Source organism: Arachis duranensis, chromosome 10 (genome assembly GCF_000817695.3).
Source record: "Arachis duranensis cultivar V14167 chromosome 10, aradu.V14167.gnm2.J7QH, whole genome shotgun sequence".
Lineage (NCBI taxonomy): Eukaryota > Viridiplantae > Streptophyta > Magnoliopsida > Fabales > Fabaceae > Arachis > Arachis duranensis.
The window spans coordinates 3,030,380-3,053,750 of record NC_029781.3 but is presented as its reverse complement, the minus strand read 5'-3'; the positions used below and the strand labels follow the sequence as shown (position 1 = coordinate 3,053,750).

Sequence of the window (23,371 nt, the reverse complement as noted above, 5' to 3'; positions counted from 1 at the left end):
TGATTCAAATTGACAAATTATATAGCACAGCACTAAGCCACTAATGCACTATAGCGCATATTGAGTTACCGGGCCGCCGGGCCGGGTCTGGGTGACCCGAGCCTTGGCCCGGTCCCGGTTTCATTTAGTTCCAAGGTTTCATTTTTTTTCTCGAGTCAACCTCGGGTCTCTTCGAGTCCGGGTCTTAATGGCCCAAATTTTATCGGGCCCGGCCGTACTCACCCCTAGTTCGACCTCTCTTCTCAAGCTCCTTTTCGCTTCTCGCTGCTGCTCTAATTCTTGCTCCAACTGTTCCAGCCGTCCCTGCTGGTCATGGAACAATCCCATGAAATCAGTTGCATGGGGTTGTCCTTCTTTGCCTGATTCGTGCCCCTCGGATGAGTTTTTCTTCGGATCTTTCACCCCTGAGATGCCTTCTCTGTGCTGGTTAGTCACCCCTTGGTGAGTAACTATAGCTCTGTCATTGTTATCAGCGTCCTAATTCTCTTGCTCAGAATCAGACGCTGTGTTTCCATCCTCGTTCAAGTCATCTGCCATCATAGATTGATCTCCAGGTCCCCGACAACAGCACCAATATTACGATGGGTAACTGGAGATTAATGGGCTAGACTTGTAAGGTTAGCCCAAATGTTAGGAGGAGGTGGTCTCTGACTTGGTTTGCGTTTGGGAGCCGCCGTCTGACTTGCGTGTGTGAAGGAATGGGGGGTGGTACTTGCAAAGACACTCCGATGCCTAAGTCAACAAGGGGGTAAGCAGGTTTTAGAGAGTATTGGAATTTAGTGATACTTGAGGGGTGTTAGTGTATTTATAGTGGTGAACCAATAACTACCGTTGGAGTAGTTCCACCTTTTAAGGTGGGTAACCGTCCCTTTATCCTAGAAAAGTTGAAATGTGGCTCTTGGAAGTGGGTTGAGAGATTTTAGGAGCAGTTACTTATTTGAATAAGTGTTATCTGCCAGCTATCCATCGAGCCCGACTTCTTTGGAGTAAAATCTACGTTGAATCCGACCTCTTAAGGAGGTCAGTATATAGTGAAGGTCAATCTTTTAGATTGGGTCTCTTTAGGTTATTTGGACTTGGGTTCTAGTGTTGGAGTAGGGTATGAACAAATGTAATTAAAAATAAAATACTATGTATGCACAACATTTCAATTACCAAATTAACTATTACGTGTTTATATATAAATATATATGTTATTTAATTTATTTTTAATATATATTTTATATTATAATATGTATTTTATATCAATAATTGATTTAGTAATTGATCTTTTGTGTACACACGTTGTAACATAATGAGTAATGATGCAAAATTTTATTAAACATCTAAACTCATAATTTAATTCCATTTTACCTAATAAGCCACCCCAGCACCTTGCACACCATCATGCAATTTATGTGCCTCTCATTAATTTGTTGTACTTCGTCGTCTTTTTTTCCCTCGTTTTTTTCTTTGGTCTTGTCCTTGAAGCTATTTCTAAACTTTTGCCATGCCAATAATACAACCTGGGTAAGGAATAAGCCCAGCCCATTGATCAGAAAGAAGCCCATTCCATTCATCAAGAAAAAAGGTTCGGCCAAAAGTGGCCAGGCCTCTGCAAGAGTCGCAATTACTTTTGTCTGTTGAATTCTAGCTATTAAGATTAGGGTTATATGTACACCAAAAAATTAAGATTAGGTTATATATTTTTATTTTAGTACTTTTTACCTTTAGAATTTTATAAAGAAAAATTGGGATGAAAATAAACAATAAAATTTTATTTTAAAAATACAAATCATATACACTTTAAATTTTGTAAATATTATTTTAAAAATCCTAAGAAAATAAAAAGAACCAGATAAAGTTTGCTACTTTGCCGCTCCTTCGAAACAATAGCACACCATAAAGGGGACACCACCGAAAATAAGACAACACAAATTAATGAAATTATAATAATAATAGAACGAGACAAAGTGAAATATAAAGAAAGAAGGGAGAAAAAGACAAAGCAGCTCCTGTAGGGCCTTATCCAAAAGGAGTTCATTTTTCATTACATACAGTGTAATAACTACTAGCGTTAAAAAATAAAGTTGGGTTGGTTTTAATATTGGAATGGTAGTGGTGTGTTAAAAATGTGGATTGTTGAAGTGTTATATTTAAATGTAGAATTATTTAATTAGAGAAGTAGAAATTGGACCGTCCGATTTATTAGAAATATAAAAATTGGACCGCTAAATTTGTAGAGATACAAAAATCAGACCTTTCGATTTGTGTCAAAAAAATTAAAAAATTTGTGGTACAGAAATTGGACCTTTTGATTTGTGTATTTTTACAATTTTAAAAAATACAAAAAATTACCATATTAAAATATATCACCATTTTTACTTTCATAACAAAAAAATTAACCCGATTTAATAATTAGTTAATTTATTTATTAATATACTTAAATAAGTGTATATAACAATTTATTAATCAACAACACGCTCTTAAATAAAATTTTAATCGGTAACGAATTAGTCTTTGACTTACCGTACAAAACCAAAAAACTACTAACATTTAAAAAGGTGTAGTCATGAGTTGGACACCACCTATTTTATTTTAAGTGATATTTTTAATTCTCAATGGCCTAATCTTTCTTTGCAAATATGAACCCACCACCTAAGATATTTTTATTCCATGTCCTTGTACGGTGATTAATCAGTCCCAAGTCCCACCATACGCCAAACCCTTTTGCTTTGCCTTTAATAACCCTTCTATTTTCCTTATTCTTGAGGAATAATACTGTTGTGTTGTAGTTTTTAGTTGATTTACAATTTTAATGTGAGGAAGATTTTTCAGAATTAAGCAAAATTATATGAAAGAAAAGCTGTAGTTTAAACAAATCTTTGCTTCTAACGATATCAATGAAGTCACGTCAAAAAGGGTAAAAATATAGTTTATAACACTTTAATCAATGGTCATCTTTACTAATCATTAGTTGTATATGCCAATAAATTGATAATATTTTTGGTGTCTAAGCTAAATTGACAATATATGAAACCATAGTGGATTTGACACTCTCAAATTAATAATATTGTTTTCAATTTAAGAGATTTTATTTTTAATATAAACTATATGTATAATAAGATTTTGTGAACTCTTTTATCGGTTGAAAAAGAGAATTATACATTTTTTCATATATATATTTTTTATAATATGTCTATTTTACACATTTAAAACAAGAATTATACATTTAATCAATCGAAGTATCCAATATATAGTTGTTAAAATTTGAACAAAAATAAACTTTTAGAACATACATTAAATATGTTCTAAAATTACGCATGTATTTCATAAATTTTATAGTCCAGTGAGAATGAGAATAATGCGATAACTTAATTATTTAGAATTTAGTTCAAACATGGATATTCATATTCAAATACAATATATGAAAAAACTTATTTTGCGTGTTAATTGTTAAATATTCAAATACAATATATGAAAAAACTTATTTTGCGTGTTAATTGTTAAATAGGAGCCACTTAAATAAAATACTTAAAACATCTTTGTTAAAAAATATTTTTTATTAATTAAAAATTGACATACGTAATCGATTAAATTATATTATTTTTATTAAAATTGGATTGAATAAATCGATTTGGCCAAAAAATCAATGAACCAAATTTTAAATCGGGCTAAATTTTTTTTTTATAAAAAATGATTACAATATCTTTATTATAGAAAATGACTAAAATACTCTTATATTTTTATAAAAAATAATTACAATATTTCTATTATAAAAAATGACTAAAATATATATATATTTTTAAGAACCCTAAATTCTATTTTTTTTTTCTGTGTTGTTATAGGGTTAAAATTTAAGATTTTTAAAATTAAAAAAATATATAATAAAAATATTTTAGTCATTTTTTTATAATAGGAGTATTGTAGTCATTTTTTATAAAAAATAATTAATTTAGATCGATTCAAGATTTTAGTTTATCGATTTTTTGGATAAATTAATTTGTTTAATTTAATTTTGACAAAAATAACACAATTTAATCAATTATATGTATTAAATTTTAATTACAAAAAATATCTTTAAAAAATATATTTTAAATATTTTTATCTAAGTGATTCATTTGTTAAATACATATCCAATTAAATTTATTATTCAATAGTACATAAGAGATGACTCGCTTTCTAATTTTTGAAAATATCAAATAATTGCTATTAAAATTAGAGTAATAATATTTAATCTCTAAAAATAAAAAGTGTAATAAGCATATCATTAATAATGTTGCGACTAGGTGAGTTGATTGTTGGTGTGGCAACAAAATCATTGGAGCCTCTAAACCATTTATTTCCTTAATTTCGGTGTACAATCATTTGCATATATTTTATTGGTACAACCCAAGTGAAATTAAATTAAGCAAGAGCTCCCTTTCTAGCTTCAATCATGAATCATAGGAAGTATTAATTGGTGACCGAAAATGAAAGAATAGTGTATATGAATTTTGAATGTCCTTCAAGCTGCATAGTATTAACCTTCGCCATGAATTGCATTAATTTAAAAGGGACGCATATAATTATTGAAACTTTAAAGCGTGATGAATGCTATCTTAATTTACCATTAATTATTTGTCCTAAACCGCTAAGACGTTAGTTGATTCTTCTTAATCAAATAGTGGATAGTAGTATAAAAGTGAAAAAAAGAAGCACAAATATATAAATACATTGAAATAAAAGTCTACCTTATCATCTATCAGAAATGATTATTTTAGTACATATATATTATCTTAATATATTGGTTGCAGAATATCCCAATTTAGATAAGCATTAAAAATTTAAAATAGAAGAGTAGATACTAAATTTGTGAAATTTCTTAGCTCTAATAAACGCAGTTGTTAGCAAAAGTATATATAAGAAACAATCATTGTTGCTACCAACTCTCTCTCTCTCTCATTGTGATTAAATAATAATAATAATAATAATATCTTAATCTTAGTATTTTCTTTTTGGTCAGATATAATAATTTTCAGTTTACTTTCTATGTAACCCATTAATAAAAATATTAAGTTAACACAGAGAATTATTTTTTCGTGTCAAATTTAATAAAGTTGAGTTGAGAAGAGTAAGGTAGGCTAGAAGATTTAAACCTAAAAATAAAATTAGAATAAAACTTAAATCTGTTATATTCTACCTATTGCTATTTCTAGAAATTACCAAAATTAAACAATATAATACATAAACGGTATTTCTAGAAAAGTGTATAATACATAAACACAATATAATAATATGATGTTGTTAATTTTTGCAATTATTAAAGACAACTTGATCATTGAGTATTACCTTATAGTAATAGAATTGAATAAATTACTATTTATATTCATAAAAGATATAAATGCTGATAAATGCATTTATATAGAAATAAAATAATAATTATAATCATAAAAGATAGTTTTTGTGTGTCAAAAATATTTGAATATTGGTTATGTAATTGATTTGTTAGGATATTTTTGATACACATAAATCATCTTCTGTTGTTACAATTGTCGTTTTATTTTTATATGAGTATATTGATTAATATTTATATTTTTTATGAGTATAAATAATAATTTATTTAATAAAATTTTTAGTAGAATAGAAAAAAAGTAAAGAATGGCAAACGAAGAAGGATTTAAATCTTTTAACATTTAAATTTTACTTTAAAAAATAAAATATAATCTTTTATTATTAATTTTATAAGTAGAATTAAGAATAAATATAAAAAAATTATTTAAAAATAAAAAATTATATTTTATTTTTTAAAATGAAATTTAAACTCTAAAAAATTCAAATCTAATGCAGAAAATAGAGGGCGATGTGAAGATTGTGAATTGATGGAGTGCGGAGCCATCAACGGTGCGTGAAGAAAAAGCTATCAAAAAATTAATAATGTAAAACACCAAAAGGGCAAAAGTGGCAAATCAATGAAAATAGATCCGAACATGGATAAGGTCTCTGTCAGATTCACGGATTTGCATGATTACATTCCCTCTTATATATTCATTTATTTCCTATTTCCTTAATACTTAATAGTATCACTGCTACTTATCCAAAACTATATTAGTACAATTTAGCTTTATCCAAATCTAAATTGAAATCATGTATTTTCATTTACAGGAATTTAGGACATTCATGTCAAGAAGTTTCTTTAAAAAATACAGTTATCTAAAAAAAAATTAAATCACTTAATCAAGTAATAATTGAATGTACAACTTAATCCTATATCAATTGTTGGTTTAAATGAAAAGTACCTATAAAATAGATTCATGTGTATTAGATTAACTTAGTATATAAACAGTCTAAAATTATTGATGAACATATTAATAATTCATGCACAAATATTTTTACGTAAATTAAAAATTAAAAATCGTTAAATTATTATTTAATTATATTTATTAAATTATTTAATTATTTTTAATTATTAACTTCATCCAGTTTTTACCATTCATTTTAGGTAGAAACTCAGGTGTGACTTCGTATGAAATTAATAATTAAGAACCGTTCGTAAAATGGAGTGTATCTGAATTTCCAACTTATTATTATTATTATTAAATTTTGTTGTAAATTTGAGAGGGCGTGTGGTGAAGACACGTGTCCTTGGAAAGCAGAAGAAGAGAATAGAAGGCGGAGGAAGAAGGCAAAAAAGAATCAATCAGCATCTTCATACTCTCTCTCTCTCTGACAGAGAAACCCCACTCCTCCTCAGCTTCAATACTCTTCTTCTTCTTCTTCCTAATTTCCATCAGAATATTAAGTGATACAAACAATAAAGTATGAAACTTTGTTGTTGCCTTTTTATGGTTCTCACTCCTTTCTCTCTTTCTCTCTGATTCTTCTTCTCTTCTTCCTCATTCCTTTTCTGAGCTCTTTTTGTTTTCCATTGAAAAAGCAAAGGCCTTTAAAATGTACATAGGAACTTCCATGCGAAGGTCTTTCAAGGATTCCTTGAAAGTCCTTGAAGCTGATATTCAGCACGCCAATACCCTGTTAGTCTCTCTCTCTCTCTCTCTCTCTCTCTCTCTCTCTCTCATGAAAATGTAATTCTGATTGAGTGCATCTAAATTGCTGTCAATTAATTAATGGTTGAAGTGATTTTCGATTTTGATTAGCGAAAATCAGTGTGCCTTGTTCTCTCTCTCTCTATTTGTTTCTTCAGAAACCCCACCACTGATTCTGTCAAAACTCAAAAGGCTGTGGTCAAATTTTTCCACCTCATGTTTTGTTAGGTTGCGTGTGATAAAAACGCGCACCTGTATGTGTTTTTGTTTTTTCAGTTATCAAATCTTTTATAGGTTAGTTTTTTATTTTTATTATGTGCCTTATCCATAAAACCAAAAGAGAGAACTGTGACATGTGATTTTGAGGAGAACATTTTGTGATGTTAATAATATTGGCATGTGTGACAATTCACAATTTCACCGTTTGACAGTTGAAGTTATCTCTCTTGTGTTGTGATGAGCCTTTTAGATGTTGTTTGTTCATACTTCATAGAAGATAATGGTAACACTTAAGTTCTTAATGATGCCCTTGCTAAACTTTGAAAATTATAATGGTAATAATAATTAGTAACTCATAGGTTTTTAGAAGGATATCTCTTGTTCCTTGTCTTCAGCTTATATCATTCATTTACAACCACCATTTCAGAATATTTGTTAATCTGGACAAGGTGGTGCATTGAGATACATTGATTTTTCAATGTGTCACTTTGACCAAATTGTCAAATATTTTGAAATAGAGAGAGTATATTGGTAGTTTGTGACAAAAATTCATTGCTTTATTTATGTGCAGGGCATCAGAGTTTCCAAAGGAGTGTGATGGTGCATGCCTTCAGATGAGAATGTCATACAGTCCAGCTGCACACTTGTTTCTTTTCTTGGTGCAATGGGCAGATTGCAATCTTGCTGGAGCACTTGGCTTGTTAAGAATCCTAATTTACAAGGTACAGACATAGATTAGTTATTGGGATTTTTCATATTGAGCTGAGAAATTGGGATAAGCTGAAAATTTTTTATCATGGTGCAGGTATATGTGGATGGAACAACTACCATGTCTACTCATGAAAGGAAAGCTAGCATTAGAGAATTCTATGGTATTTGTTCCTCTATTTTGTTGTATGATAAGTTGTTTTGCATCTTTGTGTCGGTTAATTTAGCTGATTTGTTGAGTTTTTGCATTGATCAGCGGTAATTTATCCGTCTTTGTTACAACTTCAGAAAGGGGTTACAGATTCAGAGGATAAGAAACAGAAGGCTGTTTGTATGGAGAGGTATCGAAAAAGAGACGATGAGGATCATCAACTACATTCTGATATAGACATTGAAAGAGAAGAAGAATGTGGAATATGCATGGAAGTGAATAGTAAGATTGTGCTGCCTAACTGCATCCATGCTATGTGCCTGAAATGTTACCGTGAATGGTACTCACTCTTTCTTGGTTGCTACTGCATCATGATTCTTTGTACTTCTCCATCAATATATTTTTGCAGTTGAATGTTATTTGGCAGTGTTTAGGGTGCTTTCATGCTTAGTTGTTGATTAGCACTAGAATATTGTTATGAGAAAGAAGGCAATGAAGGGCAATATTGACTGCAATATTGGTGCTTAAGTTGTTTGCAATATGTTCTTATATGATTCATCAAAAACATTGTCTTCAATTTTAGATATCCATTATTATCATCCGGTTGAAATTTGGTTCGGTACATGATAATATATCTAAGTGTTTTGGGTCTTTACATTGATCATTCTTTTGCAATTGCATACCAAACTTAAAGAGTTGCTGCTGCAGCTGCATCAATCACTCTATCTCATTTATGACATGTTTTTCAGGAGAACAAGATCCCAATCGTGTCCCTTTTGTCGCGATAGTCTGAAGAGAGTGAACTCGTGCGATCTCTGGGTATTTACCGATAGCCGGGATGTAGTTGACATGGAAACAGTGACAAGGGAGGATATCAAGAGGCTTTTCATGTACATAGATAAGTTGCCATTGATCATTCCAGACTCGCTTTTCGATCCCTACGACTCTCAACTAAGATAAAGTAAATGATCTTGTTCTTGATGGGTAGTTTTCCTTTCACCTTAATGGCATAATAAATTTAGTTTTCATTGTTATAGAGTTGCAGTGTGTGGCAGAAGAAGAATCCATCAACCCGAGTTTACTATGGGGTTGGTGGTGGAAGCTGAGATGCTAAATTGTATCTAGCTCCATTTTGTATATTCATATTGTACAGATCGATCGAATTACTTTGTTCACAAGATATTTGCATTGCCTGTATCAATCATGTTTAAATGTTGATCTCTTTGATGCATTTTCTGATGCTAAGTTCAGTTTCACTCAAAAAGCAAGGCAAAGAATTTAAGGGACCCTGATGATGCTAAAGATACTTCTTAACCCAAAAGCAAAGATAGTATCTTTTACTTTGTGCAAAATGTGGGTGAATCTATCATTGCTTGCCCACTAAAAATGTAATGTGGAATGATGTTATAGGCAATGAAGTTATATGACAGCATTAAAGGGAAAACTATATGTAGTCTTTTCAATTTAGAAATTGCCCAAATAAACTATTATTAGATCAATAGCTCAAACTTTTTTTTTTTGAAAAAAAAAATTGCCTTTTAGATTTGGTTAATCAGCCACAAGTTTTAATTATTTAAAAAATAGTCTAAATTTCAGAAAAAATATATTTATTTTATATTTAACTTAATACTAATTATTTTTTTTTTAAATATTGACCTCCTGCATGTTTACTTTTCCCAAAATTTAGTAAGTTAATATGCATATGTTAAAATGAAGAATTACATGACTCATAGGTCAGGGATTCATTTCAATTTTAATTTTTTCTTCTCGTTGGAATTCTCTTTTTATTTATTAGGATAAATTATTACGATAAATGTATTCATATAAAAATAAAATGGTAATTGTAACTACAGAAAATGGTTTATGTGTGTCAAAAGTACTCTAATAGATCAATTGTGTAACCAAAAATCATCTTCTGTGGTTATAATTGTCGTTTTATTTCTATATGAGTACATTTATCAGTGCCCAAATCTTTTATAGGTACAAATGATAATTTATTCTTATTTATTAATATTCCAACCACAAGAACAACTAATTCTCTTCAAAGCTCAGCGCTCCAACTCTTCAACTAATCACATTCAAATTAATTCTCCCTCGTGAACTCACAGGCACAGCAACCTTTTTAAGAATTGTTAGTAGCTGCTTAGTGGGCTCTGGTTTTGAAATTTAAGCCCACAGTTTGCTCAAACCTGTAACCTAAGTGTATCCAGCCTGTCTTGTGCTGTCCTTATCCATCTTCTAATCAGCTCCAATCCGGTTGAACCGGTTTCATGATTCAAATTCAAGCATCTCAATTTGCTTGGCTGACATGTTTAAAGCTAAGAATAGTAAAATGGCTAATACGTGTGACAAGTGACAAAAATGGAGGAGTTGAATTAGCAAAGCAAAGCAAAGAAGACGGTGAGTCAAAGCGATAATAACCAGTGAATGGTGATTCCCTATTCTAATTTTGGGTGTCCGTAACGGTTACCCAAACAAATAAATATTTGTCGCGTTTATTCGGTTTCCATGTGAGGTGTGTGACTGTGTGAGTCTCTCATCCAATAAACTAAAACTCACACAGCGACATAAAACAGATAACACTTTCACATCACATCTCATACGCAAAAAACACAAAAAACAATTAAATAAAAATAAAAATAAAATGGGGAAAGGAGGTGACGGCAGAGAACAACGAGAACTGGTAGATCGGGACGGTGTTGTTATGGCCGGAGATTTCTTCTGGTCATACACCGACGAACCCCATGCCTCACGACGTCGTTTGATCCTCTCCAAGTACCCTCAAATCAAGGAGCTTTTTGGCCCTGATTACACCGCTCTCTTCAAGGTTCTTTTTTTTTTCCCCTTTCATTGCGCCATTGCTTCTTTTCGTTTATTCTTGTGGATCCGAGATTAGAATTTCTATATTGCATTGTTCAGGAACCATTGGATCTAAACTCCTTCTTATTATTAGGTTAGATGAAATGCGATTAACCGCTTCAATTGAATGATTCATGCAATTAATAGATCTGCATTCCGCAACAAAACACATTTTCATTTGTTACATGTTTCTTTCTTGACCATAGATCAGTATGCATGATTAAGGTTCTCTGCATCTGCAAATTTATTGATTGTGTTAAATGTGGTTGAAATTATGTTCTTGCAGATCGCTCTGGTGGTTTCGCTTCAGCTTGGTGCTGGCATTGTGCTTTATGATTCCAGCTGGTGGTTGATATTGGCAGTAGCATACTTTTTTGGCTCATTTCTCAACCACAACCTCTTCTTGGCTATCCACGAGCTTAGTCACAATCTGGCCTTCCAAACTCCTAGCTTAAACCGATGGCTTGGAATTTTCGCCAACCTCCCGATCGGTGTACCGATGTCTGTAACTTTCCAGAAGTATCACTTGGAGCACCACCGCTTCCAGGGTGTAGATGGCATTGATATGGATATCCCTAGCATCGCAGAAGGACGTGTTGTGACGAATATTTTTGCAAAGACCATTTGGGTGTTTTTACAGCTCTTCTTTTATGCCCTCAGACCACTGTTTCTCAAGCCGAAGCCTCCGGGTACCTGGGAATTCATTAACTTCACTGTTCAGATAGCCCTTGATGCAGCAATGGTTTACTTCTGGAGCTGGAAATCCCTTGGATATCTGATACTTTCCACATTTGTTGGTGGTGGGATGCATCCAATTTCCGGCCACTTCATTTCGGAGCACTATGTCTTCCATCCGGAACAAGAGACATACTCTTACTATGGACCTCTGAACTTTTTCACCTGGCATGTTGGCTACCATAACGAACACCATGATTTTCCAAGAATCCCTGGAAACAAGCTTCACAAGGTGAAGGAGATTGCACCAGAGTATTATGATAATCTAGAATGCTACAAATCTTGGAGCCAGGTCATCTACATGTACATTATGGATAGAACGGTTGGACCTTTCAGCCGAATGAAGAGAAAGCTAAACAAGAAAACTGAATAGATTCTTCCCAGACAAGCATATTTGCTGGGTTTTTCTTCATAAGAATCCACTTTTGATAATGTTACATGTAATAGAAGCATGAATTAAATTTTTTTTGTTTACCCTAGTAGTCAGTTCTGTTTGCCTGTGTCCCATTTAATGGACAAGAAAACTAGAAAAGGCATATCCTTGGCAGAAAATGTTATAAAGGATAACTACAATTTTGACTTTTATTCTGGTGGCTGAGAATTTAGCTGAAATGCATCATTCCTCTTATTGACTTAAAACTAAGAAGTCCTTCTAGGCATTAAATTTTTGCATGGGGTCCTTTATTAAATCCTTAAAGGTGTATCACTGAACATAATAATGTGATTCCTAAACAAACTATTAGCTAGCAATATCAACAACAAAGCCTAGCAGTATCAATAGATGTTGAGACTTGGCCGTGGTCCTTTATCTCTGCGAAAGTCTAAAATAATAAAGACTACGAAGGATCAATCCCTATCTTTTCTATTAGATCGCGTTTGAAAGATCTTTTCTATTAGATCGCGTTTGAAAGAGAGACTGAGAGACAAAAACTGAAACAAATTTTAGTATTGTGTTTAGTGTAGAGTGGGAGACAAAGATTAAAATAAGAATGAAGTTCTAATTTAATTTGCAAAAAGAGTAAAGTTAGAATTAATTAATTAAAATAAAAGTATTTTAGACATAAAATATTATTAAAATTTCAGTCTCCGTCCCTACAAATTTCAGTCCTACTTTTGGAAGTACTCAAATACTAAAATTTAAAAAACAGAGACTGAAATTTTAATACCAATCTCTAGCCGACAAACATGATATTAAGTTCCAATCTCCCAGTCTCCATCCCAATACTTCAAAACATACGCTACTTTATAGAATTCAAGACTTTTAAGCAATACCCAAATACCAGACTACCAGTGGTACTGTGGTAGTTTCATATTGGGCTGCATAACCTGTGTCATGCTTGAAGTATGAAGGAAACTTATAAGAGGGGTAAGGCGTGAAAGAATTGTTATGGCTAGGGAAGGCAAAGTGGTATTATATTCAGCAAGTTATTACATAAATAAAAGAAGTCAAAGTGAATTATCATAAAATAATAAGATCATATAAGGATCCAATTAAGTAACTTTTTATGCATGTTTCTTCCAAATTCAAATCGCACTAGTGAAGAATCCATTAATAGTGATCAAGTTGCTATAAGAAGTGAAGAACAATGGTGTTGTCAAAAGGGGCTAATATATAACATATGAAATGGAAGTAACCAATTTAGGAGATTGAAAATGCCAGTATGGTGGCAAAGGCAAATCTACTATTCATTTGGCCAGACGAAAAAGAATCCAAAATGTTCTTTAGATAAACCTCCTGCCATTCACCATGTTCTCAGTTCCAACTACCAAAATTTTCCGGATTCCTTGCTTTCGGCTTCTACTATCTCTAAGGTAAAAAGGGCAAAAGCATTTTATGTTGTTTCCCCAAAAAGAACCTTAATTATGCTGATGTGGTGTAGGATGTAAGATCAAAAACACCAAATCCTACAAATATGTATCTTGTAAGTATAAAAAGAATGGTTAGGTTTGTTCATCAATTTCCACTATGCAGAAATGCCAGGCATCTCTTCAGGTGGGTCAACGGGTTCTATGGGTTGTGGCTTCGGCTTCTGAACTGGGGCAGGCTTGGGTGGTCTGTTGGGACAAACTTTATCCACCTCTTCTGTTATAACCTCAAACTGCCACATGCAAGATATAAAATCGAATTATTATATGTAAAAGTTAATGTATGGACAAACTACTTAAAAGCAATTGGGAAAACAAAATATCAGTGATACATCATGCAGGCCAAATCTTGAGACTATAAATTACAATCTTATCTTTATAAACGATACTGAATGACTTTTGAAGAAGGGATATAACACAGTTTCTCACAGCTTTTATGCTGAATACATAAAATAATAAGAAAAACAATGAGGAAGACAAGAATTAATTATTACTGAAGAAAGATCAGGTTAAACCGAGATAAAAGAAAGAACCCATTTTCAAAAGATTCTCTGAGCCTAAGGACCCTGCTTTTATCTGAAAGAAAGGGAGGCTAGGTAGAAATATAACAATTTAACCAAGATTTAGTTTATTAAATCAACCTGACCTTATAACCGCATCCAGAAACACAAGCACGGAAACAGTCCTGTACATGAAGGGATACATCATCATTAATTTGAAAACACAGCAATTCCATGATTAATTTTAAGCCATTAAAAAGCTACAAGTTAACTGATTGGCACTTGGCAGTTTCTATTTACAAAAGACTTTTGGCTTTCCCTCCTATTGGGAAAATTCACCTTTCCCTGCATACATTTGTTGGAATTTTCAATGAAACGTGTAGAAAAATTAAGTGAAAGAACTCGTCAAAGGAAAACTCAGTTACAATATACCAAAGCAGCATCCAACCAAGTTGCAGGTATTGTTCATTAAAATGGAATATTGAAATGTGACAAGACAGAAAATACCTCTGAATAACTAGCAGCTCCAGGAGAACGATCGATATAAGCACTCCACTGCTGGTCCTTTAGTACAGGGTCCTTGAAACACATTTGATTACAATCCTCCAAACCTGGTTAACAAATACACGATCAATTGTACATGAGAACCTAGTTCTTGCACCATTGACAAAACAGATTCATAGAGTTTGAAATGTCAAACTCTCACATCAACGTTTCTTGCATTATCAGGCAACCCATAATGTATGGTAAGACCCAGCCCGTTTATATGCATTTTGTGTTACTTCAATTGCATAAATTATCACTAGTCTTACTTCTTTTCGCAAAAGTGGTTTAGCTGTTGTAAAATCAATTCAAAGTCCAATATTAACTTATTCCAAAGGCAAAGCCTAGATAATTAAATCTAAACAAATTTTAGAGTTATTTTTAAACAATACATTAAGAATAGAAAATTACAAAAGCACATTCACTACTGTGCTAGTATGATGCAAAATCACAATGAACTGCAATTAATAATGCCTACATTTTGAGAAGAAAATATTTTTTCAATGTTTCCATTCGTAACGAAAATTAATAATGCAGCAAAATGATCTCACATTCCTCCCACGTTTCTCCATCAGAGTCACAACCCTTTTTGCAGAATACCCGCCCTACAATAACACAAGCAATGCTTACGCTATGTGAGAACCAAAACTTACACAACAAACAAATTGATTAATAAGCATACATCAGAAAACTTGCAAAGCCATAATAAGGTCACAAAACGGTCCATTCGATGGGAATTTCCTAAAAGCATAACATGAATGAACAATGTCCTAGATTATCCCAACAATCCGAAAATGAGGCGCGCTTAGTGCATTGAATGGGGGTACTTTAGCTCCCCCAAGTGTATATGAATTTCGATTTTCGAGGAAAGGAAAGAGCTTGACGGGTAAAACTTTGTCTATTTTATACCTCAAAGTTCAAACCCTTGGGTCCCCTTCTTTTCCCTCCAAAATCGAAACTCACCAATATAAGGTGGAAACTTAGGTACAGTCAACTTCACGTGAAGTTGATAACTGAGAGTCGTTAAATAAAAATTTAGTCAAATCAGTCAAACCATCTAACGGCTTTCAGCTATCAACTTCAAGTGAAGTCGACTGCACCTGAGTTTCCACCCCAATATAATCTAAGGAAACCATATTGATTACTGAAGAATATGATTGTATCACTCTACTGATACTACTTATGAGTATGACACTATGATAAGTGAATCCATTTAGGGTATCTTAATAAAGAAATCCCAGATTTTTTATTCCAAAAGGTTGTTCTAATTTCTAATTGGGGAGTAATAAGCAACGGTCCATAACAATTTAGCTAAAACACCAAACACCAAAAATCAAAGAATAAGAAACAAAAAACAACAAATTCAATAGATAAGAATGAGCATATTGAATGAGTAGAGAAAAGAGATACAAACAAGGAATTTGAGTGAGGGCAGCGTATTTATTGGTGCATTGGTTTCCACATGGAGATGCCCACTGCTGAGGTATCATTTTTCTTCTTCTTTCTTCAAATCGTCAACACAAAGTCACAATTACAGAGGCGCCACCAAAGTAAACAGCACGCCAGGCAATTCCGTAATTCAAATCCCAAACATGCCTACCGTACCATTGGTTCGGGACTCAGGATAAGGGCATTTAGGGTAGCACAAAGTTTAATTTAATTGGTAGGAATCCTAGTCTTTTTAAGTCGAAAACAAATAAATTATTGACTAAAAAAAATTATTGTGAAGGACATATTTTTTTGAAAAATAAAAAAATCTAAAATCAAATTTTGTTTTGAATTTTTTTTTTGAATTTTCTAAATATTTATTTAAATATTATTACAAAAAATTAGATTTAATAAATAAGTCATTTACTAAATATAAATTCTTTTTTTGTTATTTATTAAAAATATAATATTTATTTTTTATTGTATTTCAAATAAAACCCTAAATACTAATTGATTAAATAATTAGTTAAATAATTTTAATAAATACTAATTGATCTTAATATATTTTAATAGAAATTAAAAAAAAATTAACCAAAGTTGCACTAATTTCAACTAGACTGGATTTTATTTTTGATAAATTTTATTGATTGAATTCAATTTTGAATTTATTCTCAATTCAATTTCATATTTTTATTCGATTAGTATAGTTATTATTTTATTATTAAATATAAAGGTTAATTCTTTTTATATGAAAAAAATATTAATATTTTTGTTAAAAATATAATTATTTGGTGTAATTATAGATAAATGAATTTTAAAGGTAAAGAGTCAATGCATATTGGATATATGTAAATATTATTCTAATACACACGTAAAATATGTGTTGAATATTTTTTTTACACATTCACAATATTGTAATACACTTCAAATATCAATATTTAACTAAAATATCATCTTCATCTTAATATTAAAAATAATTTCTAAAAATTATAATATTATTTATAATATTTTTAACGATAATACTATATATACAAATATTTTTATAATCAAGTGTAATCAAATTGACATCAATCTAACAAAAAATTAATGCACGTCAGCACGTACACATCACGTTTTGCTTTTCCTTTATCCTTTTTCAGTACAAAAATTTTGCATAAAGTAAAAAAAAAAAATTATAACGAATATATTTTTTGGTTGTGTGAATGAGTCTTAAAAAAAAAAATTATGTTGTTAGTTGAGTTTTAATATTTTAAATACATAATTTTTTTAAAAATTTTATATTGTGTACCAAAATTTTTGTATTATACTTATTTTATTAATTGTGTTTTAATATTCTTGACATGTGGTCTTTTAAAATTTTCAGTCTTATATATAAAAATTTCTATCTTCAATAATTTTGTTAAACATATATAGGAGAAGAAAATGAAGACAACGATGATAATAATAATGAAAGATAAAAAAAAATCAAATGAAAAAAGAAAACGACATTATTAAAAAAAATTATGTGAAAGAAGAAGAAAAAGACATGATATAGAAGAAAAGAAGTAGAAGAAAAATATAGCAATCACGATAATAAATTATATTTTTTTATTTATTACATAATTTTATCTTATTTAAGTACTATTATTAATTTATAAATATTTTATAAAATAAGATTTATTTATTCACTTTATGAATCTAAATTTGTTTTTTTTAATTAAATAAATTGATCTTATCTAAATTACTACAAATTATATCTTTCAAACCAGATAAATGTTTACTTTAAAATTGATCTAAAGGCACTGCAAACAATCATGCATAATGCGGACGACAAAAATGATCTTTTACCAAATATAAAAAACATTTGTCAAATTCATGAATATATGTCTCAAATTACTGGGTCTGCTACTGCAGGTTAAAATTTTTAACTATTCTTTTTCATTTGAGTCCTTGAGGAATAATCAATAATGTACCTAGACGACTAGACATAGATTTTATGAGGTTTAATCAATTTTACATCCTTGTAATTACGATATCGAATAGGTAAACAGAAGAAAATCAAATTTAAGCATTTAACTATCATTTTGGTCAAAACAAACAACTATAGTTATCCTTGTAACATCGTTAATCACTTTGTATATAGCAACCAGCTTAGAGCTTTGTACAATTATTAGTAGTATATATATATGAACGTACCTAGCTGATATTGCTCAGCAGTAGACATGGGGTGGCAAATAACATCTCCGCAGTGAAATTAAAGCATATATGCAGACAACATTCTTCTAGCCTCAAAAACATGATGACGTTGCAAAGCAATCACTCAAGACTAGAGTCTTCGAACATTTCCACTAAAGCAAAAGGGCTGCTACCCAGGCAATTAAAATTTTAAAATGGCCCTCAAATCATATCAGAAATATCTCCATTACAAAGGTAACAAAAGCCTAGTCAATTGTAATATAAAATTCTTTATCCTTAGGTGAGGCAGAACTTCTGGATGTGGAGAGCAGTGCGTTGAGCTAGAACAGCATCGACGAAAGCAGGAGAGCGATGATCCCCTCCATGCTTATCATTGTCAAAGTCCAAGACCGGGAGTTCCTTCCAGAGGCAGCGCCACCTGCGAGACAGGACGCTGGTGAGTATAGAGTGGTTTAATCTAGCAACACGGTTAAATAGCAGCCCACATGTTTTGTGAACATAACCATAAAACAAGCAAACGTTTGGCAGGTTTCCCAGAGAGTAGAGATACCATCATACTGCATCATAAATCGATATATTCAAGAGCTTATGCAAATCATAGCATTAAACGGCATATATAAATTTCCAAGGTTGAGGGACCTAAAAAAAATTATGCATGAAACAAAGAATTGAAAATACTTGTCATTGTCAATATCAAAGTTAGCAAATCCAAACCACCGATAATGTTCAAGTGCATATTTCATTATTTCTCAAGGAACAGGGGACCAGACAAATTTATTCATAAGCATGATATTCGGTAAGAAGTATTCACAAGCATCGACAAATATTTCAAGAATTTAGGTGGAACACTGGCCCTGAAATTGACTCAATGTTGTGCAATTTTAATAATATAAAACTCTAAGACTCCAAGATGATATCTTGTCAACAGTTTTGATCAACGAACAGATGATAACGATAGAGATAGTGTGAGTTCATACCATGTTAAATGGCATTTTGATCAATGAAAATTTAGCTGACATATTCTAGAACCCCTTGGTATAGCAGATAAATCCTTGAAAATATTGTACTTTGTCTCTCGGTCGAAACCAGATTTAAGATGAATTGTCACTGTCTTCAAAACAAGTCCTCCTTGTAAAAGATATGCAATAAATTCATATTCATCTGCAGCGCTTTGATATTCTCTAAACTCAAAACTCTTGAGATGTGATGTCACACAACTGGGAACCATGGTTGGTGGTGTTGGTCCATTATAGTCCATGGTGTGGACATAGACTTCCTGATAACAAAAAACAACACTTCTCATTAGACTCAGCCAAACAACAAAAGTAAATAGAGACACTAGATTTAACTTGAAATGCATTCATACCTCACAAATACGAATTTCGAGAGCTTCAAGTACATGACAGCTGTGAAGGAAGTTTAGCAGGAAGTTTGTGTTGAAAAATGGAATATCAAGCTCTAGATTGAGCAAACGGTGAAATTCTGGAAACTTGAAAGCTGGAGCACTAAATAAGCACTGTGTAGAAGATAACTAGATATTAAATATAATTCCTAATTCAAAATTATAGTTATAAATTCAAATTATCGAGTTATATCAAACATTAAGCTTGAGGAATCATGGGATTATAATAAGCATGTTACCCGTGTTGTGTAAGGTTTCAATGCCAACAACTTTGTTTCACGAAGTGCCTGGAGAAGCATGGGCACCCAACAGACATGTTCAACAAGTTTGTGTTCTTCACGAATATCAACATGTGCCTCCACCATGTTGGGAAAATGGCTAACCGAAATCTGTAGCTCAGAAAACACCGGCGTCACTATTTTCACATGGAGGTATTCAAGAGATGGTGTGTCTATCACACGATGGTTAATCTCATCACACACGATAGAGTAATCTTCAAAGGTTAAACTCTTCAATGTCTGGGGCATCTGAATTGTAGGTATATAAACAAAACCTTTTGGGGTCATGTCCTGTAGAATGAGCTTAAGATTTTCAAGAACAGGACAGCCAGATAAAAACTTGTTGTCCACACGGGCAATATTCAACTCTAGGTTCTTGAGGGATGGCAGATATACATCTGGAAACTCCGGACCATAATACAATGAAATATCACCTTTCAAAACAAGGGACTTAAGTGATGTACAAGTGAATATCGCTTTAGGCAACTTGATTGCAAACATCACATTTACTTTAAGGCTTAGATATAGTTCCTGAAGACAGGGGCCAATGACGGCATTAAGCCATGTTGAGATGGAATCCTCTTCAAATTTTTCGCAAGTGAGGCGGAACTTTTCGATGGGGTACGAATCTGCATTGCGCTGACCTAGAATAGCATTGACAAAAAAAAAAGCTGGCTTCCCCAGAGGACCAAAAGGGTCTATCATCTATGTCAAGGTCTTGGAGATCCTTCCAAACATGGCGCCACCTGCGACAGAGGATGCTGGTGGATACAGCTTGTTTTGTTGGGAGGTATGAGAGAATGTTGCAAAGGATAGTGTCCGGTAAGTAACTGATCCTATCCATGTTGATGGATTCGCCTTTTGTCAATTTTATATCTGGAGAAAGGGTTACAATTAGACTTAGGGTTAGGGTTTCAATTTAGGGAAAACGAAGGAATCAATTTAACTTTTGGTTGGTTCCGCTTGAGGACTAAGATTCTAACAATGATCAGATAAATAAATAAAAAAAAGGAAACTGAAAGAAGATATGAATCAAATATGAACAAAAATACAAAATGAATTTCAGAGAAAGAAGAGGTGTACGAGCGGTGCCGTGATTTGCCGGCGAGTGGAGAGCGGTGGGGCCGTGGTTGTGAGTTTTGACGGCAGTGGCGGCAGCTGTATTTAGATTTTAAGTAAGAACGATAAAAGAGAGGGTAAAGAAAACTAAAGAGAGGAACATTCTATATATATATAAAGTTGGGTGAGAACAAGTGAACATTTAAAAAAATAAATAAAAAATAAAAATATCACGGAAAATCAATATACAATCAAACTCTCAAAATTTGTAATGTTAAAAATAATTAGTATTTGTCTTAATCAATTTGAGTTTGTTAAGTGATCAACTCACTTGTCCACTTAAACAATTATTAGGAGTTAGAATCTCGCCTTGTGTATATAGCAATCTATTGGCTAGCGATAAACCTTTAATAAATAGAGTATCAATACGTGGTTAGACTTGGCAGGAATTTTCGAATACGCAAGTACCCGACTCGTCCATACCCGGATGAAAAGGGTAATAACTTGACTCGAATCGGGGCAGATTTTGCTCAAGACAGGATATGGACGGGTTTAGAGTGTATCTGCCCCGAATATATACATATAAACACTTTTTAGGAATTATAATTTGCCTCACATCACACATGACTCATAGCTTCGGTCTATACTTTATAGCCATGCAAGATAAACTCAATCATCCTCACCTAAAATCTTCTTCTTCTCGACTTCTTCACAAAAAAACCGCATAGCTCCTGTCATGTTGTTGCTGAGTCCATCGCCGCTTACCTATTCACAACTCCCATCTTCCTTCAGAGCCAGAGACGAACCCACGTTTAATATAGAGGGAGCATTTGCCCCCACATTTAAAAAAAAAAAAGTAATACTTATATACATATATACCACTTATTATATTATATTTGTCTCAAAATAAAATATAAATAGTTCTTTAAAATTTATAAATTTATACATTTTAAAAATTAAATAATTTATAAAATTTTTATATTTATTATTAAATATTATTTATTTTTATCTTTTAAATTATTTTATTAAATTTATAAGTTTAAAATAAAATATAAAAATTAATTTTTTAAAAATAATAATAAAACAACTAAACAGTATGATAATGTCGGTTGAGCCGCTAATGTATATAAAAGAGCATATGCTATACTAGACCAGGCATAATAGAGCTTCTTTAATAACTTCTGTTGATGTATAAATTATTAGAGAGTATTGCCATAAAAACTTCAACACTTGCACTTGATCTGTTTCCAGTTCGGTGGAGTTGGCTTCTCTGAGCACATGCATGAAATTAAATAACACTCACATTCCATTGTTTAACTATATTTGCATTGTTATTAAGTTTACCTAAAGTAATAGCTAGTATATAATTAAACCTATCATCTTAAAATTTTAGATCCACATACTAGGAAGCACGATATGACACGCAATACGGATACGACACGATACGGATACGTCGACACGTTCTTTTTATAAAACATTGGATACCACACGTTTAGGATACATTGTGAATTAAAATTTAAATAATATATTAAATTAATAAAATATCATATTGTAAATATAAGAGTAAATATAGTTACATAATAAAGTCTTAGAATTATGTAATTATTAAAAAGAAATAAAAAAATTTTAATCTACTCTTACCATCTTACTAACAGAAAATATATCGATTTCTTCTCTTTTAAATCCATCATCCGCAAACACCGCAACTTCAAGTCCATCATTTTCTGTATCTTCTATTCTTCTTCTTCTTCAAAATAACGCAGAGAACTAAGAACAACAGCTAAACTAGTGACTAAGTAAACCACCAAAAACAAACGGTAAATAGATTTAGGTTTTGATTTATTAGTTATTTTATTTTTAAATTTAAATTTTGATTTGTTTTTATTTTAAAATATTTTAAAATTAAAAAGAAAAAATCGGTTAATCGAACATAAAATCACAAAATCAATTGCAAATTTGCAGTCCAGCAGATAGATTCGTCTCATAAACATCTGAATCGGGTCGGACTCGTTTGAATTCATGACCACTTCACCAAAATTCTGCACCGCAAGAAGACACGTCGCCTATACACTCGTTTAACGTATCCATCGTGTATCGGCATCGGATTCGTGTCCGACACAAATACGCTAGCACCATGAGCGAATTCGTGATTCATAGCTCCTCAACAGGCTGAATTTTTTCAATATTGTAGGGAGATAGATGTTTTTCCATGTTATTTTTGTATAGTTGAGTTTTTCAACTCCGTCTGCACATGTGATATCAAGTTTTTTTATTCTCACTCTTTAATTCTACAATAAAAAATATAGGAACCATTAATGATAATTATAACTCCTTTTTTCGTGGTTAACCTTTTACAATCATTATTTAAAAACATATAGTATAAATTAATAATAAACAATTAAAATACTAAAAAATATGTTGTATTAATAAATATTTTAAATAAA

General features: G+C 31.7%; 4 protein-coding genes across 6 annotated transcripts; 2 read left to right on the top strand and 2 right to left on the bottom strand.

Moving 5' to 3' along the window:
• The first annotated feature begins 6,660 nt into the window (after nt 1-6,660).
• On the top strand, nt 6,661-9,304 carry LOC107468571 (E3 ubiquitin-protein ligase AIRP2). The gene is made up of 5 exons (XM_016087877.3): nt 6,661-6,992; nt 7,795-7,945; nt 8,029-8,095; nt 8,188-8,422; nt 8,832-9,304. Exons 1-5 carry the CDS (start codon nt 6,910-6,912, stop codon nt 9,040-9,042), a joined length of 747 nt encoding a protein of 248 aa, XP_015943363.1. The 5' UTR covers nt 6,661-6,909; the 3' UTR covers nt 9,043-9,304.
• A 1,073-nt stretch (nt 9,305-10,377) lies between these two features.
• On the top strand, nt 10,378-12,261 carry LOC107468729 (sphingolipid delta(4)-desaturase DES1-like). Its single transcript, XM_016088078.3, has 2 exons — nt 10,378-10,909; nt 11,228-12,261. Exons 1-2 carry the CDS (start codon nt 10,727-10,729, stop codon nt 12,047-12,049), a joined length of 1,005 nt encoding a protein of 334 aa, XP_015943564.1. The 5' UTR covers nt 10,378-10,726; the 3' UTR covers nt 12,050-12,261.
• Nucleotides 12,262-12,823: 562 nt separating this feature from the next.
• LOC107468758 (uncharacterized) lies at nt 12,824-16,203 on the bottom strand. 2 transcript variants are annotated; one of them, XM_016088124.3, is made up of 5 exons: nt 16,000-16,203; nt 15,137-15,190; nt 14,550-14,653; nt 14,189-14,227; nt 12,826-13,775 (listed from the first exon to the last, which is right to left on the bottom strand). In XM_016088124.3, exons 1-5 carry the CDS (start codon nt 16,073-16,075, stop codon nt 13,641-13,643), a joined length of 408 nt encoding a protein of 135 aa, XP_015943610.1. In that variant the 5' UTR covers nt 16,076-16,203; the 3' UTR covers nt 12,826-13,640. The 2 variants fall into 2 exon arrangements, with proteins under 2 accessions (XP_052111412.1, XP_015943610.1); XM_052255452.1 differs by lacking the exon at nt 14,189-14,227 and having other exon boundaries at nt 12,824-13,775.
• Nucleotides 16,204-18,099: 1,896 nt separating this feature from the next.
• On the bottom strand, nt 18,100-20,710 carry LOC107468714 (FBD-associated F-box protein At5g56380). 2 transcript variants are annotated; one of them, XM_052254938.1, is made up of 4 exons: nt 19,830-20,710; nt 19,555-19,719; nt 19,166-19,464; nt 18,100-18,606 (listed from the first exon to the last, which is right to left on the bottom strand). In XM_052254938.1, exons 1-3 carry the CDS (start codon nt 20,571-20,573, stop codon nt 19,186-19,188), a joined length of 1,188 nt encoding a protein of 395 aa, XP_052110898.1. In that variant the 5' UTR covers nt 20,574-20,710; the 3' UTR covers nt 18,100-18,606; nt 19,166-19,185. The 2 variants fall into 2 exon arrangements, with proteins under 2 accessions (XP_052110898.1, XP_015943546.1); XM_016088060.3 differs by having other exon boundaries at nt 19,555-19,704.
• Between the last annotated feature and the right edge of the window lie 2,661 nt (nt 20,711-23,371).